This window comes from Juglans regia, chromosome 6 (assembly GCF_001411555.2).
Source record: "Juglans regia cultivar Chandler chromosome 6, Walnut 2.0, whole genome shotgun sequence".
Lineage (NCBI taxonomy): Eukaryota > Viridiplantae > Streptophyta > Magnoliopsida > Fagales > Juglandaceae > Juglans > Juglans regia.
In genome coordinates, this window is record NC_049906.1 from 4348371 (window position 1) to 4367534 (window position 19164).

Below are 19164 nucleotides of genomic sequence, written 5' to 3' on the forward strand. Positions count from 1 at the left end.
TGGGCATTGAGAAAAACATAGGTGAGGCCACATGTGGTTGTTAGAGTGGAGGCCACATGTGGTTAGAGTGGTGTGGGTAAAACAAAAGCTGATAAAGATGAATCAAATATTAGCACAAGTTACATAAATTCTTATCCATCCTAGATTCAAGAAAAAAAATGGTTCAAAAACAGTTAATTTTCATGCACATTCTGCATCAACCAGGAGAGCTTTATGGACACCTGGACAAGGATCACCACCAAAAGTTGTGCTTGACACGGGGATGGTACATGTCCTCCTCCCAATACAGGCCTGAGAAAAACACAGCATCATAACAACTGAGATTTCAAGTGCATTAACAAAATCATACTGCTATTGTTTAAATATCAGTCTTCTGAATCCAACCAAGAACAAATATCAAAGGAAAAGGAGAAGCTTACCTTTTCTACAACAGCACTTGAATTAGAAGAGTGACAACTTCCTATTGTGTAGCTTTCACAGTCACCAGAAGGGGTTCCAAAAGTTGCAAATAAGATCCTGGAAATGCTGCTTTCTGGAGGACAGCGAAGCTGTAGTTCTGGCCTTCTGTCATGTTTTGTTATAGTTTTGCTTTGTTCCACCACCCATGAAATCACTGGGGGTGGATGTGAAGTAGCCACATTTCCACATACTTTAACTATTGAAACAGTGTCTATTGAAACATCAAGTGGGTTTCCCTTTTCTTCTTCTTCAAATAGAACTAATAGGTTTCCTTTAGGCTTGAGGAAGTTCCGAGGTACATTGTACCTAAAAAGGCAAAAGAATTAATATAATGGTTTATGAGTACAGTGTCAAATCAGCACCGTGAGATGGAAGTGGGACGTTAGTGTAGTGTATAGCATAACTCTTCCTAAACAACTTTTTTTGCTAAGTAATAGAGGGCAAAAAAAGTAATATAATGGTTTATGGGTACATTGCCAAATCAGTACAGTAAAATGAAAGTGAGATGTTAGCGTAGTGTATAGCATAACTCTTTTGAAAGAACTTTTTTTGTAAGTAATTAGAGGGCCAAGATAATCCCTTGTTAAGCTTGAAACCCACAGACAAACTTAACATGTCTCCTGGCTATAATTACTCAGTGAAAACGTTTTTTTTTTTTTTATAGGATCACTAAATACTTTACTTACATAGATAAGAAGCGTTCCCACTGAAGGGACAAATATATATATATATATATATATATGTAAGTCTTATATGCATACCATGTTTGTGAAGGACTCCCTTTAGAGGTAAGAAATGAGACCCAATATCGCCCAATACTTTGTCCATTAACCCAAGCTTCTCCCTTTCCCATGGAACCAAGATTTAAAGCAACAGGTTCTTCTCCTGCAGGTGCATCAAATAGAGTCTGCCGCCAATCCATGATGTATTATTACAAGGAACTTGGTGGAGATTAAGAATGCAGCAAGCTTAAGCAAGAGTCAGCATATGTGACAATGCAATGGCAGGGTTTAATTTATACCTTATACCATGTAAGTGGTTGATGAATAGAGTTCCCAAACCTACTCCATTGAACATTCCTTGCACCAGGTTCCTTGTAAATTTGTAATTTCTCTCCCAACAAGCCAACCTTCATGAAGTTATTGCATAGAATTAGTCTAACTATGATCATAGATTCATAATCCCATTAGTTCTATAGTTTGTGGAAGCATGGCAATATGAAAGCTCAAATGGATATAAATGGCTATTTGCAGCAGTTATTTAACAGGGATTATGCATTGCTACATAGGATGTGTGAAGAACTATGTGAAGGAAAGGTAGACCAAAAGATGGGTATGAAAGAAAAACATGGTAACAACAAAAACAAAAAAAAACAAAAACAAAGAACCAAGAAAGAAGGAAAACATGATAGCATGAGTAAATAATCAGGGAGAAGCATAGAAAATCTTGCAGAACATACATTTTGTTGTGCCAGTTAAATCTTGAAACATTAGGACACTTTATCATCGAATTGCATTGAAATAACCTAATAGTATAGCTATAGCTCATTAAGTTGGAAGATATCCCCATGGATTAGATGAATCAGTTAAATCAAATATACTTTTACAGAAGCTCTTGAGCAATCCATTTAGAACTTTCTGGGAAGAAGTTTTCTGACTACAAGTACTAGAAAGAGTACAAGAATAGTGATTTCCCAAAGCTTTACAGATTGAAATAAGAAGTTGGTAGGCATAAGACGCTAACCTGATATCCCCATGAATAGTTGGTGAAATCATTGAAATCATCTTTGTCTTGAATGCTCACTCTACGTAATCCAGTAAATCTACTCTCAAGATATGCTCCCGAATCCTTCATGCCACAGATATAAGTGAATTCATAGTGTTTTTTTTTTTTTTTTAAATTTGAAAGCATTATATGATAAATGCTGCATAATATATGCTAGTAAGGAAAATCATAAAGACATGGCTGGCTTCAATTTTGAGAAAAATGGACCATAAAGAAGCTAATTCATTCTATAAACAGATTACTGTTACATGTTGAACATATATGCTTCGTTTTTCTAAGGATATTTTAGAGATTTACGAAAAGTCTAATGGGATATGTGAGGTAATATATATATATATATATATATATATAGCTATATTTATAATATTTTCTGTTCCTCTCTTACAGAAGTGAGGGACAGAAAATATAATTCACCTTTTAAAAGGATTTGGATCCCTTAAAGTTCTTGGGCTTAGAGTGGGAAAGAGATAGTGGAAGTTATGACTTCTGGTATTAGTGCATCAAAATAAATGAAGAAACATGAAAGATAGAAGATTGAAACTTACCGGTAATCCAACCATTACGCTGAGCAAAGAGACATTGTTTGTCCCATTATTTAAAGAAACATTTTTCTTTAGGGAGAAGTTTTTATTGTCGTGTTTTCCATGCTCAGATCCTAATTGAAGACAGAGTAAAGTCAACACTAATGAAGAGATCAAGCAAAGCAAGCAAAAACTAATAGAAGGATAAGAGGAACGAGCAGTGATCAGAATGTTAATTACAGAATCATTAATGTTGGAGAAACTTGTTTTTCTCTGACTGGTTGTATACAAAAATTTGAGTTGCAAGTATGACATTCAGAGAGGTTGGAATTGCAATGATCATGCAAGAGCTATCACTAAAGCCAGCAAAATGGCAGCCGATTTTAAAAGAAGCACATTAGATTAGGCCCCGGTTGGATGTTGAGCTGAGTTGAGTTCTTGATGAATAGTAGTAAGTTGAGATGGCGGATTGAGTTTTTTGGGGCTCACCTAAGATGAGTTTAGATGTGTTTGAATGTTAAGATAAGTTTAGATATATTTAGGAAAAGTTGAAAAATGTTGTGGGTGCCACGTGCAAAGAGGCGTTGAGTTGAAAAAGGTTGTGGATCCCACGTGTAAAGAGGTTTTGAGTTGAGATGAGTTTATTGATTTGAGAGTTGGGTGTTTGGATGTTTGGATGTTAGACTCAGCTTAAAATTAGACAGATTAGACTGAACTACTCAGTTCAGTCTAAGTTCCAAACGGGGCTAGTCATCCTACTCACAAACACGTACTTCTGATCCATTTTTTAACCACCATAAAATATATGAAGGGGATTAAAGAGCTTATATATACCTACAAATTTTCCATTTATGAAACCATGCAAAACATGTCCAAGGGAGTTCACATTGAGTACAGCTCCATTGTAACCAGAATCATGCTGAAACCTACATATATACGCAGAGACCAAATATATGTAGTCAAATATTTCAAGAGTATAGAAAATTGAAGAGATAGTAAATGAAGATGTTGTTGAAGTTCAATCAACTTTCAGGTCTACTAATTTAAACTAGTACTTCCTCTGTTAATTACCTGAAAGTGTACCAAAGATAATCAGATGTATCTTTAGTTGTACTCATCTGCTCCAGTAATATGTTTGTTGTCAATGAAGTGTCGTCAAAGTTGGGGATGGCTTCCTTATATTCTTCCCATATATCAGGTGAATCAAACTTTCGGCCCGATTTTATTGATCTTGTCCCATATTCTGTGCTTATCTGTTCAAGAAGCAAATTGAAACGTGGTTTATTTGAATGCATAATTTTGAAAGAATCGATAGTCTCCTAATTTTCTATACCTTCTGCAGATCACAAGTGCAGAGAGGTAATAGAAAATGTTCCACCAGAAAACAGATTCAACAAATTGAAATCAGTAGTCTCCACAGAAATTAATCAAATAGGAGTAAGAAGTAGCATAGATGTTATAGGAACCTTTGCAGTGTTGAAGGCTTCGATTTTGCAGTCTGGTAGGATGCTAATTGAAACTGGAGGCAATTCATATGAAGAATTCTCAAAAATAACTGTAGCATTGCTTCTCTTGTCATTGTTTACAAGAAAGGCAGCACATTCTTCTGATTTTCCCTTAAAAACATAGGCCTGCAACAAATTATTCTTTACAGGTCCAGTTCATGCTACTAAAAAATATGGTTAACAAGAAGAAATACAATTTATGATGTCCTCACTTCTTGTAGTTGGCCCAAAGGGAAAGTAGAATTTACTCCTGAAAGTAGAGGCTTTAAGCACAACTTTATAGCAGCATGTAATTCCTTGAGATGACCCCACTTTGGTTGGCTGATAAAACCTGAACTTGTCAACTCAGCAAGTTAAAATCGTACTTTGAAACTAGGTATTTTTTCAGTACAGAAAAAAGCAAATATCAGACATACCATACTCATCCAGGGGGGCTTGATCATAATAACTCGTCAGCATATATGCAGCAGCCGTTCTTCCAAAATTGGTTCCTCCATGATACTAGAATAGAATTATAATATTACGAGACACATTATATGGTGTTGGATTCACCTACATTTCTATTTGCAGTTACATTCTAAATAACATAAACACTGCAAGTTTTAATCCAACATTACATATTAGGAGCTTTTATACGACTCCGTTAAGATCATCTTTGAGAGATTATCATACCATATAGTAATTAACAAAGCTTCCTGACTTTGCAATGAACAGTGCAACATGAAATGCTAGGTCTTCTGCTGATCTCATGTATGGTTCGCCTCCATATACTTGATAACTTCAAAACAAATAGAAGGCAAAGTTCGATGGGTTTAAGCGCTTTTATATTATTCTCATTTGCAAATAATGACATAATTGACCATTTAACTGTGTGCCACATTAAGTTCAGACATTTTTCTAGAGTAGTATAAGGTATTGGGGCCATATCATTGTTCACTGTTTTTCAATTTTACTAGCAATCTGCTGCATCAAAAACTGATAGTACTTTGTTATGAAACTGCCAAGAGAATTCAATTGAAAAAAATTGTTTAGTCCAAGTAAGGAAAAGATTATCATCGGAAGGCAAAAGGATGACTACTATTTTGGGACAGCTATTTCATCTGTAACATAAAAACTTGTTTAGAAAAATTATTGTATACATACAAGCTTGTCCAATTCTCTGTCCATATTGCTGGCTTATTTGGCGAGTTGGGGCCTGCAAATGTTTCTCCACATCTCAACCCATTGCATGCATTGATCTGTAATTCATGATCATGATCTTGGATTAACTAAAACAAGAATAAAGAAAATATTGAAAAAAACATTCGCTCGTGATCAATTTCATATCCCAAACCCCAAGGGGTTGGCCCAAGTGGTGAAGGACTTGGTCTTGGCGTATCACTCTCTTCATGGTCCAAGGTTCAACACCTCTCATAGGTGCAAACAATCTTTTAGGGTCACACCTCCTGGTGAAAAGCCAGCGATTTAACCAGTTTCGTATAGGGAAACTTCCAAGGGTGAGGTGCATGGGATTGGAGTTTACTCTGTAGGAGTGGGTCCGAAGGGCCCTGCCTTGGAGAGGTTCTTCGACATAAATAAAAAAGAAAAAATCATATCCCATTTTTCAGAAGAAAACAACTTGAGAAAACATAAATTTTAAGGACTCTCCAATCACTAGCCCTATAAAAAAGTTTGAGTGTGATATGGTCCTGCTAGACTTTAATGCTAGTCTCCTCCTTGATTCTAAGAGAAGACCATGACTGACCACTGGATCAGGAGCATCGTTTTGCTGACACATCACCCAAGGCACACCAGTTTGAAGCTCCACAGTCATGTTTGCAGCCCAACGAACATAACGCAGACCTTCCTCATGAAAAGTTCTTTCTATCCTTCCATACTCATTTTCAATCTACACAGAAACAACTTCCAAGTCATGAAAACACGGCAGATGTATGAGGTATGCAAAATTTTGGCTATGAAATATGTTTACCTGTGAGAGAATAATTGGCCCTCCTTGAGAAGCATATAAGCTTTCCAGTTTCAGCATGTTTACTATCTTCGTTACAAAATTCGCCATGTGATACTGCAAACCATTAACAAAATTAGTAGCAGTGCTAAATGTGCACACCATGCGTACGTTAATATATTGGAAAAATCTATTTGCGAACCTGTTTATTTATTAACACCCTAAAGGCTTACACAAAGAAGCTGGTGCATGCTTTAACTTTTTTTTTAATGAAGATAATGGATCTTACAGTAAGTAGTGTTACACACTAAACTTGTATGTATATATATATACTATATATATATATATATAGTATAGAGAATTGCTGGGGAACAGCCGAAAGCCGCAGCACACTGTGAAGAAATTTATTTATTTATTTTATTTTTTATTTTTTCAACCCAGCACGTTAGGTGTGCTGGGGCTTCTTCACACAGTAGAGTGTGAAGAAGATTTTTTCATATAGTATAACCCTCTTTTTTCTTCAGGGGATTAAATAGATCAATTGCCCAAAAGGTGCAAACTATAAAAGATAGCTTATGTATGTTGCCGAGTCTTTAACTGAAAAGCTTCACTTATTTCGGTTATAGTGTGTTAAGAATATAATACAAATAATTAAATTTATCTCTTTTCGTTAGTTTAAGTTTTGGGACAAGTGTGATTTCACTTTGTATCAGAGCATAGATATTTTGTTCAAACTTTGACTCTACACTCTATCCTAATTAATTATATATTCCATATGTTGGACTCACTCATTGAAAATGAGTCTGGCCACACATGAGGGGAGTGTTAAAAATATAATACAAATAATTAAATCTACCTATTCTTATCAGCTTATTATGGAAAAGAGTAACAATATATAAATAGTTAATCACCTATTTCACTTATTTCATGATTATAAAGTGTTATTATATAAATAGTTAATCACTAAATTAATACTGCAATTCTAAAATCTGTAAATATAATCAACCAATACCTTGAATGGTTCATTATCAGATCGAAAAACGATGCCAGGGACATCACGCAACCAAATTGGCAGACCCCTGCAGACCACCACACACACACACACACACACACATGCATATATATGGTAAACCAACATTCTCTTAGCTAAAGGTAATCATGTATATAGCTATAGCAGAACTCAATGGTGAGAGTCTTAAAAGGAAAGTGTGTGTGTGTGTATATATATTTACCCATAATTCCATTCAGCCTGAATGAAAGGTCCAATCCTAAGGCACACATATAGTCCCTGTGCTTGGACTTCCTTGATGAACCTTAATATGTCAAGCCTTCCACTGAAATCAAACTGTAACAGCACAAATAATTAACCAGTCCACATATGTATTGGCATTACAATGTGAGAGAGAGAGAGAGAGAGAGACCTGTCCAAAATGGGGCTCATGAAGGTTCCAAAAAACGTAGGTGTCAATGACGTCTAGCCCCCCTTCTTTGGCCTTGGCTATTAAAGATGGCCACATCTGCATTAGAAATTCATGAAGAGGCCATTGAATTAGATCCAATAGATTCAGGTTATATGGTCGGAATGGATCTCTTCATTTCATTTGAAATAGATCGTATCTCATATTTTACATTAAATAGATACTATCTATTTCTCTAGTTAGTCTTCATACAGTTCCATTTAGGAACGGCTCATGCAAGTAAATACTGTTATGTTTAAAAAAAAATTAAAATTATAATAATATCATTTTTAAAATAATTTTTTTTCTTTTTACCTTCATTCATCAATGTGGTTACACACGTAGTCCTCAACTCAGGACTGTAAATAAAATTTATCTTCATTTAATTCTTTACCAGAAATTTGCTATATATAGATAACTCCAAGAAGCAGCCCAATCATAGAATTGAGCCACAATAAGATTCAAACCAGTTCCTTGGGCGAGCAGCCCACTTTGGAGTGGTTTGGAATAATGTCAACACATCTTATAACTACTGCTCAGGCCAAAAAAAAAAAAAAGGCTGCATTTTATAATGCAGAAGAAGAATCATCAGCAAAGCAAGATTTTATGGGTTGTTTGGATTTGTTACTTAATTGTTAGGACCTTAATTATGGTAATGTTTATTGAAATAAACAGAGAAGAAGAATCCTGAGCATCCATGTTTCCATGAAGATCAGCAATTCTATGCAAATATATATATATATGAGCAGTAGTTCATGTTTTGATCATGTTTCTTTGAAGTCCACAACTTGTGCCGTTTTTACTTGTATATATTAAATTACTAATAATAACATATATAGATAAATGAAAAGAAAAAGCGAAATAAAAGAGCTAGCTAGCTAGCAAAATAACACCTCAGGAGTGCTACGAGTATAGTGGATTGAGCCAGAGAAGAGGATCCTGTGTTGTCCATCGATGATCAAAGCCCTTCCATCGTATGTCACGTTGCCTGCATGGCTGCAGGTCATGCCGATAATCATCGACAGAAATGCAAACCAGCACAACCACTCCATGTCCATTGATCTCTGATCTTTTCTCTTCACCAACATGAATGCTTAATCATTACAGCTAGCTCTCAGTATTCTTCTTTCTTATATATATATATATATATATATATAAGAAGTAGAAAAGAGATGACTGAAGTCGGCACAGAATCATGGAGGAAGTTTTACATGGTAATATCGATCTGTTGTTGTGCTTAATTTGGCAAAACATCGGGAGTTTCTATGTGGATGCACGTACATACACTGATGACTATGGAAAACTTTATCAATATGGCAAGCCAGACAAACAAAATTAAAGACAAAACCAACCAAAAAAGGTCATACTAGGCAGCCTTTCTATTTTTTTTTTTCCTGCCTTTTTCTTTTCTTTCTAACAAGGAACCTACATTAAACCTTGCTATATTTTAGATACAATTTTTGGAAAATTTTGAGAAATGCTTACTGTAGTTACAAAAAAAAAACTTATAAAAAACTTCATTCTCTAGTTAAGGATTATGAAATTTGAACAAGGATTATGAAATTTGAAATTCAAAAATTCATTCGGTACGAGGGCATATACAATTATTAGATTGGAAAATAACAGTTTTGATCAAACATTTCGAAAAAGTTCTTAGAAAATGACACGTCGCACGAAAATCATATGTGATGATAAGTTATTCTATTTTCATACCGGTGTGTAAAGCATAATATCCATATCAATTAAATGGTAAAATTTAATTTATAAGATTCAAATTTTAAAATTTATTTTTCAAATTAAATTATATCATATAAGCATTTTATTAAATGTGCTTTATATATCGGTTTGAAAATAAAATTTTTCTTTGACTATTAATTCAGAAAATTATTCCAAAGTTTTCAATTTTCATTAAAAAAATTAAAATTGGAAAAAAAATGTTTACTATTGTCCCATTTGAATTTCAAAACAAAAAAAAGTATGATTATCAAATGAATGGCCGTTGATTTGGAATTTCCGCCCAAGAAAAAGCCCAACCCGTTGGTATCATGGGCTTCATCCTAACACGTAAATTTGTGGCCCACGCGAATTTCTCCGTGAAGAAGGGCAAAGGAGTGAGCTCTGGGACTTTAGAGTGGAGTAAACCCCAAGCAATAGCCTTCTTCTTCGCCAAGTCCTCCTCCAAGCTCATCTTGCTCTCTCGCGTACTCACACAGTTTGTAATTCAAAACCCTAATCATGTCTGTAAGTATCTCTCACTCGCTGTTAGTCACGCTTTGTACCAATCTGAAACCCAAATCACTCTGTAATTGCAATTGCGCATATGTATATAATCGTTTTTGTGCATGTATGTGTTACATCTGCGACGTACTTTCTTTTCATTTTCGTGGCCCAGATATTTGAGTACAATGGATCTGCTCTGCTTGCGATGGTGGGAAAGAACTGCTTCGCCATTGCCAGGGACCGCAGGCTCGGAGTTCAGCTGCAGACTATCGCCACCAATTTCCAAAGGATTTATAAAATGCATGATCGCTTATTCCTCGGTCACTCCGGACTCGCCACGGACGCTCAGACTCTGTAGCGATTCCACTTATTGCATTTCCAACACCCCATCCAATCATTTTGGGTGGGTTTGATGAATAGGTATCGACGACTGGTGTTCCGCACGAAGAGAGACATGAAGCCCGAAACTTTTGCAAGCATGGTCTCTGCTCTTCTTTATGAGAAAAGGTACAGTTAGGGCTTTTAATATTATTACTATGAAAATTTTTGTTTTTGGAACTACCATTGGATTTTTTTGGTGTTATATTAGTTCTCTAGAATTGTGTATTCCTCGTATGGGCAGCTCAGCTGGTCCGGCCTTGGGTTTGCTCTCCAATGGTTACCGGTAGGGGTGTAACCGGTCCAGTCCGGTCCGGTTTTGGATAAAATCTAGGGCCGAACCGGTATGTACCGGTTTTGTATTTTTCAAAACCGATTACGTACTGGTTACCCTCCTAAATCGGTACTTCTGGTTTTACCGATTTTAGGTCTGGTCCAGTCCGGTTTTCTGATTTTTTTAAAATGTAAATTTCACAATTTGTCATTAAAAATTTGTTTATAAAAAAAAAAAATTGATTTAAAAAAAACTATTTTATACTTTTATTAATATATTAGACTATATAATAGTATTAATATTAGACTATTGGTATAGTTATAAGTTATATATTAGTATTAGTTATAAACTTTTAGTGATTTAGTATTAACATTTTATGTAATAATTTATAAATTATAATAAGAAATTATTTCATATATGAATATATATGTTATATATAAAATTTCACATAAAAATTTATAATTATACATTATATATAAAACTTATATATATTAATATTTAATATATATAAAATATTTTGTATAAAATTTATATATAAAAATATTATTTTTTATTTTTTTTAATTAACCGGTCCGGTTCGGTCCGGTCCGGTTCGGTCCGGTCCAAAAAATCCCGGAACCGGAACCGGACCGGAACTGGCCGGTTTTTACATTTTAAAAACCGGTTCCGGACCGGACCGGTTCAAAACCTGTAAAACCGGTCCGGTTTTCCGGTTTGAGTTTACACCCCTAGTCACCGGTTCAAGTCCCTTAGGGCCACTGGAGGTTTACCTGGTCGTTCAAGACCCGTGGGATTAGTCAAAGTGGGCACTAGCTGGCCCGGACACCCTCAGTTATAAAAAATATATATATATATATATATATATATTTATATGGGCATGCCTCTGGCCGCAATGTAGTAATTTGAAACTTACTTGACCTATAAAAATTAAAAGAAAAAATTTGAAAATTACTTCCCTTTATGAATTAAACGATTCATCTAATCGTTCAAGTCGTAAGAATGGCTTTGTTCATCCATGCCATGTACTTTATCTTCCTTGTGGGGAACAAGAAAACCCGATTTAGTTTTTCCTTCCTGACACCATATAACCCGTTTATTGTATAGAATTTAGAGTATGACATTCCCTTTATCTTGACCTTTTCTGTTAAATTTGGGGTATGAGATTTTTCTGATCAGCAAATTTGGGGTATGAAAAAAATTTAGAGTATGACACTACCTCACTAGTGCTTGGTGGTTGTTCTAGGGCATATTTTGTGTATACTCTCTGTGTATTTGGGCTATGCCTTTTCCTATCAATAAAATTTTACTTTAACTTATAAAAAAGGAAAAAAAAAATTTGGGGTATGAAATTTGATATCCTCAACAAAGACTTGTATAAAGATTTATGCACGGCATCTATAACCTGCTGCTACACAGCATACAGATTACTCTTTTTTTCATTTTCTTTTTCTTTTTCTTTTATTCTTCCCTTTTGCAATTTAAATTTTCAAATATGAAAAGAATAATTATGGAGCAGTTTCAAATTTAATTATACGAGCTAAGTGTATCTACTATATACTTCCTGTGTACTTGGGTAGTCCCTTTTTGCTCGTTAATAAAATTATCTTTAAAACAATCAATTGCTTGATAATGCATTTTCTTTCATTAGTTTTAGCTCTTGAATGGTTATGAAAATGCTTTACAGTTTAAAACATTTCAGTTTTGTAGTATAAGAATGGTGAAATATGGGGATCTTACACGTACAGCAACCTCTAGAGTCAGTGTGGATATTGTGTCAAAGTTATATCTCTGAAACAACCTAAACCTATTATGTGTTTTGAAGTGTCATGGATAATTACTGAGATGAATGGAACCTCACTAAAATCTTTACATCTTAGGGTAGTCCAAGATTATTTTACATGTGCCAATTGTGCATGTGCAGGTTCCAACTACCCTCCCATGCTGTTTCTACTGTAGAACTAAGAACCTATTACTTCACTACACATGAGCTAAATATCAATGTGATTTCTCTTTTTGCTTTGTAGGTTTGGTCCATACTTCTGTCAGCCTGTTATTGCTGGATTGGGAGATGAAGACAAGCCATTCATTTGCACTATGGATTCAATCGGAGCCAAGTAATTTTATTGTTTTCTAAACTTTAGATAAATTTGATTGATATAAGGGTTTCAAGTGTAATTCTGAATTTTCTATCCTGTCGATTAAGGGAACTAGCAAAAGATTTTGTTGTTACTGGCACTGCATCAGAATCTCTCTATGGTGCTTGTGAGGCAATGTTCAAACCTGACATGGTTAGTTCCTCTATTGAACTCTTGACTTACTATTTTGGTGGGAAGTTAAATTCAATTGAAAAATGGATAACCCTCGCATTTCTAGAGTATGAGTTGCTACTTCATAGAGATTTTTATTCCTATTTTCGTCATAATATTTGATACGTTCAAAATATGAATATTAGAATAACCGGAATACTCTACCTTGATGAGAGCACCCTGTATGAGCATGATTTATTATATCATAGAGGAGTGGATAATTAAGATGCACATATCCGTTTGTTGGGCTGATTTCATGGTCAGAATGAGTACTTGTTTTTCAGGTAGAAATCATTGTGCTTTTACTTGCTGCTCTGACTGCTGAATGAAGTAATTTTCACTAATTATTTGTTTAATATTCTAGTCCGAGTTTGTGTACTCCCTGTGTACTTGGGCAATGCCTGTTCTCTTATTTTCAATAAAATTTTATTTTACTCATAAAAAAAAAGAGTCATTCTAGTTCAAGTTTAGTAACTCTTCGCTTTGTCTACTCAGGAAGCAGAGACCATCGCCCAAGCACTGCTATCATCGGTTGATCGAGACTGTTTGAGTGGATGGGGAGGGCATGTCTATTTTGTGTAAGCCCTTTATACCTCTTCTTAAAACTTGCTTCCTGGGAATAATTTCTTTTGAACAGTCATAATCCAGTTAGCATTTTCTACACCATCTTGGAAAACGTTTTTTTCCTTTGCCAACATATTTGTTATCCATTGTGGTGCTGTGTTATGTTACAGTACTCTTCGTCTTTGTTCAGTTCCTCCACTTTCTATTTTTATGCTTAGTTTCTATTTCTTGCTCGGAACTTTTAAAAAACTCGCATTAATAAGATATATATATATATAGGGTAATTTATTCTCCCATTTATAGAAGGGTACTTTGTAACATTTTGACGTGTTTGTTCTCATTGTAACAGAATACCAACTGAAGTAAAGGAGAGGATCTTGAAGGGAAGGATGGATTAACCTACGTCGTTTCATGTTTATGTACCTTGCAGTAACGGATGAGTTATATATCCTTAACACTTGTAATTGATGGGTTAGAGAACAGTAACTGTTATCGTTCTGATGAAATGTCTGGAATACAAATGCGATTTTGTTTCATATTTTGGTTAGAAACCTGTTGAAATTTTCGAAGGCACGTGCTTTTATTTATTTATTTATTTATTTGACACTTTATGAGGCATATCTGATAGTTTTGTAATGTCTTCATTTCCGATTCACTAAAGTTGCTAGCTAGGGTGTACTCTAGCACAGATCTGATGGTAAAAATGTGTTATACACCACAGAAGGCATCGAAGGAACTTGGTAGAAGGCAACGGCGTGATAGAGCGTGAGGAAGGTAGCGACTAAAGGAAACCCTAAGTCATAAGCAGAAGCAGATGGGTAAAGGTTAAGGGCTAGCATCGGGTCAAGCTGCATATGGGCGAGGCCAGACTTAAGGGACCAAGCAATGGGCTGAAGACCATGGGCCCTTTCTATCTAGTGATCTTTTAATATTTCATATCTGTAATAACTCCCTTAGGCCCATTACCGAAGGGCAGTTCAGTATTTTACATTCTAGTATATAGCGTAACTAACTTCTCGATGAGAAGTATCTGGAATATTTGCTCTGTGTAATTCAGTTACAATTTGGAGGTGCTCTCCCTCGAAGAGAGTTTATCAATTTACAATACTATTTCCATCTATTTCCATCTTAATCCATCTCTATTACAAGTAAACTGTTACAAAGTGGTACCAGAGACCTCGATTCTGCGACAATGGCCGAAGGAACACGCCTAAAGGATCTGCAGGAGGGCCTTCAATCCTTGAAGCAATCCACGGAAGTTCATGTTCAAAATACCGAGTCCCAGTTCACCACCATTAGTGTGGAAATGTTGGCCATGAGGAGACAAATGGAAACCATGATGAAGCAGTTCTCAACCGTAGCAGCAGACCTGCATAACGTAAACAAGTTAATTTCAACAGGATCCAACAACAGTGTCGACAACACAAATTTACAGCAACTCACACATCACTCTGGTGAGATTCACTCCAGGGCCATCAGGTTGGATTTTCCAATTTTTAACGGGGAGAATCCTCACGGTTGGCTATACAAGGTCAATCAATTTTTTTCTTTCCATAATACACTTCCACAACACCGTTTGAGATTGGTATCCTTCCATGTGGAAGGTAAGGCACTTGTTTGGTTCTAGGATTTGGATGAATTTGGTATGTTATCCAGTTGGGAGGAATTTGTCAAAGCCTTGCTCATAAGGTTTGGCCCTAGTAGCTACGATGATCCAATGGAACAATTGACTAGATTGAGACAACTAGGCTCTGTTGAGGAGTATAAAACTGAATTTGAAGTATTATCAAACAGGTTGAGGGGTCTTTCTGATTCATTTAAATTGAGTTGCTTCTTGAGTGGCCTTAAGGATGACATCCGATTGACTGTTAGAATGTTCAACCCAACCAATGTAATAGCAGCCTATGGGCTGGCTAAGATCCAGGAAGAGAAGCTGTTACTCAATAAGAACCTCAGCCATAAACCGACCTACCTTGAGCCAATCCTTCCCAAATTTAATCCTACCTTTCACACCCAAACACAAACCAAATTCCCACATACAACCAAACCCAAAGCAGTGGTACCTGTCCAAAAAATTTCACAACACCAAATGAAGGAGCGTAGGGAGAAAGGCCTTTGTTATCATTGTGATTCCAAGTGGAATCCAGGCCACCGTTGTCAAAGTCCCAAATTATATTTGATTGAGGAGGTGGAGGAGGACATCTCTCCTATAAGTCATGATACTGGCCAAGTAGGGAACAGTGGAGACATGGTTGAAATTCCTGACCCTACGAACTGTCCAGAAATCTCATTGCATGCCATTTTGGGTTCCCTCAACCCAAGGACTATGAGGATAAGGGGCAAGATTGGCACTCAAAGTGTAACTATTTTAATAGATTCGGGTAGTACACATAATTTCATGGATCCAACAGTATTAACTCAAGTGCCACTCACTGTTAATGTGGAGGAAAGGGTGAAAGTGAAAGTAGCTAATGGTGATCAAGTCAATAGTGAAGGCAAGGCTATGGGAGTAAATATTACTATGCAGGGGCAGATTTTTAATGTGGACATGTATATCCTAGTATTGGCTGGGTGTGATATTGTCCTTGGGGTCCAATGGTTGCAAGGACTTGGTTCCATCCTCTGGAATTTCTAGCTGCTCACTATGCAGTTTACTCATAAAACTACACCAGTAACATTGAAGGGACTCAGCAGTAACAGTTTGATTGAGGAAGGGAAACTTCTTAAGTCTAACAGTTTGTCCCAAAAAGGGGTCCTCTTGCAATTAATTGAAGACATTCCAGCTACATCTAACCCAAAATTCCAGAACCTATTCAAGCCCTCCTCCTCCAATATCCTGATATCTTTTCCACACCCTCAAGCCTACCCCCAACCAGATCTCATGACCACAGTATAATTCTCCAACCCGATACAAAGCCTATTTCAGTTCGCCCTTACAGGTACCCCTATTTTCAGAAAGACGAAATTGAAAAAATAGTTAAAGAGTTGCTGGACTCAGGGGTCATTCGACCCAGTCAAAGCCCATTCTCCTCACCTGTGCTGTTGGTGAGGAAGGCTGATGGTTCATGGAGGCTATGTGTGGACTATAGAGCCTTGAATAGTGCCACTATTAAAGACAAATTCCCTATCCCAGTTGTGGAGGAGCTAATGGATGAATTGCATGGGGCTCAGGTGTTCTCAAAACTTGACCTAAGGTCGGGTTATCATCAGATTTTGATGCGGCCTGAAGACATTCCAAAGACTGCATTCCGCACACATGAAGGCCACTACGAATTTTTGGTGATGCCATTTGGCTTAACCAATGCCCCCTCAACATTCCAAAGTCTAATGAATCAGGTTTTTAAACCTCATCTCAGAAAATTTATTTTAGTTTTCTTTGATGACATTTTAATTTACAGCAAGACTAATGCTGACCATGTGGGGCATCTTAAGGTGACTTTTGACATCCTAAGGGATAATTTACTGTTTGCAAAGTTGAGTAAATGCAGTTTTGGCTGCACAAAAATTTCCTATTTGGGCCATCTGATTTTGGGCCAAGGGGTGAGGGCAGACCCAGACAAAATCAAGGCCATGCTGAACTGGCCCGTTCCTAAGTCTTTAAAGGCCCTAAGGGGTTTTCTTGGACTCACGGGTTATTATCGCAGATTTGTGCGAGGCTATGGAGAAATAGCAGCTAAGTTGACAAACTTACTTAAGAAGGACAGCTTCCTATGGGATGAGGAGGCCCAAAGATCATTTGAGCACTTAAAAGCTGCCATGACAGAACCTCCTGTCTTGGCCCTTCCTAATTTTTAGTCCCCATTTGTTATAGAATGTGATGCCTCTGGTGCGGCTGTTGGAGCAGTTTTGATGCAAGGGGGCAGACCCTTGGCTTTTTTCAGCCAAGCTCTCAAAGGCAGGGCCTTAGCGCTCTCAACCTACGAAAAGGAGTTACTTGCACTGGTTTCTTCAGTGCAGAAGTGGCGTCATTATTTACTGGGACAGCCCTTTGTGATCAAAACAGATCACCAGAGCCTTAAATTTTTGCTGGAACAAAGGGTGGGCACGGTCATGCAACAGAAGTGGGTTACAAAACTCATGGGATACGACTTCATAGTGCAGTATAAAAAAGGAAAAGATAACGTGGTAGCAGATGCCCTCTCTAGACAAGGCTCGGATGAAGACGTAACTATCTCCCTCATATCACTGCCTACATGGGACTGGATAGATGAGATAAAGTCACTTTATCCCACAGATGCACATGCACAGGCCCTCTTCCAAAAGCATCAAGAGGGTAAGCTCCCTTCATACTATTCAGTCAGAAATGGGTCTCTCTTTTACAAGAATAGACTCTATATTCCTGACCATGACAACCTCATAAACAAACTATTGGAACTGGTTCACAGCAACCCTATGGGAGGACACATTGGTTTTGACAAAACCATTCATAGAATGAGGCGAGATTTCTACTGGCCAGGTCAAAAAAATTCAGTTAAACAGTTTGTGAGGAACTGTGAAGTGTGCCAAACAGTGAAGGTAGACAACACTTTACCTAGTGGTCTTCTTCAACCACTACCAATACCTTCTATACCTTGGTCAGATATTTCAATGGATTTCGTGGAGGATTTACCAAACTCAGGAGGCTTCAATGCCCTTTGGGTGGTGGTAGATAGATTTACAAAATTTGCCCATTTTATCCCTATCTCCCATCCCTATTCAGCAAAGGTTATTGCTCAGCTATTTCTAAAACACATCTTCAAACTCCATGGCCTACCCCAAACAATTGTTTCAGACCGAGACTCCACCTTTACTAGCAAATTCTGGAGAGAGTTATTTACACTTCAAGGAGTGCAGTTGGCCTTCAGCTCTGCTTACCACCCCCAAACGGATGGGCAAACAGAAGCTGTTAACAAATGGGTAGAAAACTACCTCAGGAGTTATGTGGGGGACAGGCCCAAACAGTGGTCGCTATGGGTGGCACTCGCTGAGTGGTGCTATAATACCAGTGTCCATGCTTCAACAAAAACAACTCCTTTCAAGGCTTTGTATGGCTACAAGCCTCCCAGGTTGGTTAACTACACTCGGGGTACAGCAAAATTACAGGAAGTGGAAGAAACACTACAACAAAGGGATCACATATGGGCTTTGCTCAAACAAAATTTGCTCAAAGCTCAGAACCGCATGAAAAAATATGCTGATAGGGAACGAAAGGAAGCAACTTTCCAGGTGGGTGACTGGGTATACCTGAAGTTACAGCCTTATAGACAGCTCTCTGTACAGACCCGTCGGAATCTCAAGTTGTCACCCCATTTCTATGGACCGTATCAAATAGTCCAACGTGTGGGGGAGGTCGCATACCGCCTAAGTTTGCCGGAGTCAGCACAGATCCATGATGTATTTCACGCGCGTGTGCTTAATATGTATGAGTCTTCTCTACTAATTTCATCATTTGAGATTTTAGTTTTGTTTTCAGGTTCTGAAAGTTGACGGATCTCATTCTAATGTTTCTTGCCAAATAGGAAAGGAAATAAAAAAAATAAACCTACGGGGAGAAAGTGGAAGGTCAGTCTTAATACACACTTTTGCATGCTATATATATAATTTGGAGTTTCAGGTCAGGTCATGTCATGTCAGTCATATATATGCAATAATTCATTGGGGTTATAATTTAAGAGCCTGAAAGTCATACCTGCCCTGCAATTGGACAGTCTTTTGAGGACTTGGAGTCTGGACAGTCTATTAGGCCACAAGTGTCTTGCCAAACTTTCTTG

General features: G+C 37.0%; 2 protein-coding genes across 2 annotated transcripts; one reads left to right on the forward strand and one right to left on the reverse strand.

The window, feature by feature from the left end:
- Window positions 1–180: 180 nt before the first annotated feature.
- LOC109003044 (beta-galactosidase 16-like) lies at window positions 181–9860 on the reverse strand. The gene is made up of 20 exons (XM_018981001.2): window positions 9735–9860; window positions 8566–8748; window positions 7637–7732; window positions 7448–7560; window positions 7228–7294; window positions 6240–6332; window positions 6015–6158; window positions 5414–5508; window positions 4943–5048; window positions 4687–4771; window positions 4483–4601; window positions 4232–4396; window positions 3837–4018; window positions 3600–3691; window positions 2790–2899; window positions 2203–2307; window positions 1481–1588; window positions 1221–1366; window positions 420–765; window positions 181–291 (listed from the first exon to the last, which is right to left on the reverse strand). The coding sequence occupies exons 1-20, from the start codon at window positions 9858–9860 to the stop codon at window positions 181–183; spliced, it is 2592 nt and encodes an 863-aa protein (XP_018836546.2).
- On the forward strand, window positions 9795–14767 carry LOC109021791 (proteasome subunit beta type-3-A-like). The gene is made up of 7 exons (XM_035690613.1): window positions 9795–9913; window positions 10065–10246; window positions 10313–10399; window positions 12569–12658; window positions 12748–12832; window positions 13346–13428; window positions 13764–14767. The coding sequence occupies exons 1-7, from the start codon at window positions 9908–9910 to the stop codon at window positions 13810–13812; spliced, it is 582 nt and encodes a 193-aa protein (XP_035546506.1). The 5' UTR covers window positions 9795–9907; the 3' UTR covers window positions 13813–14767.
- Window positions 14768–19164: the final 4397 nt, after the last annotated feature.

What these genes read in the sequence shown, in the direction of transcription:
- LOC109021791 (XM_035690613.1), top strand. An exon ending in GCCACGGACGCTCAGACTCT is followed by an intron (nt 10,247 to 10,312) that starts GTAGCGATTCCA and finishes TTTGATGAATAG; the next exon opens with GTATCGACGACTGGTGTTCC. An exon ending in GGAGGGCATGTCTATTTTGT is followed by an intron (nt 13,429 to 13,763) that starts GTAAGCCCTTTA and finishes TCATTGTAACAG; the next exon opens with AATACCAACTGAAGTAAAGG.
- LOC109003044 (XM_018981001.2), bottom strand. Translation starts at nt 9,860, where the DNA reads ATGAGCTTGGAGGAGGACTTGGCGAAGAAGAAGGCTATTGCTTGGGGT. An exon ending in GGCCAATTATTCTCTCACAG is followed by an intron (nt 6,159 to 6,239) that starts GTAAACATATTT and finishes GTTTCTGTGTAG; the next exon opens with ATTGAAAATGAGTATGGAAG. An exon ending in ACGATGCTCCTGATCCAGTG is followed by an intron (nt 5,509 to 6,014) that starts GTCAGTCATGGT and finishes CATGAATTACAG; the next exon opens with ATCAATGCATGCAATGGGTT.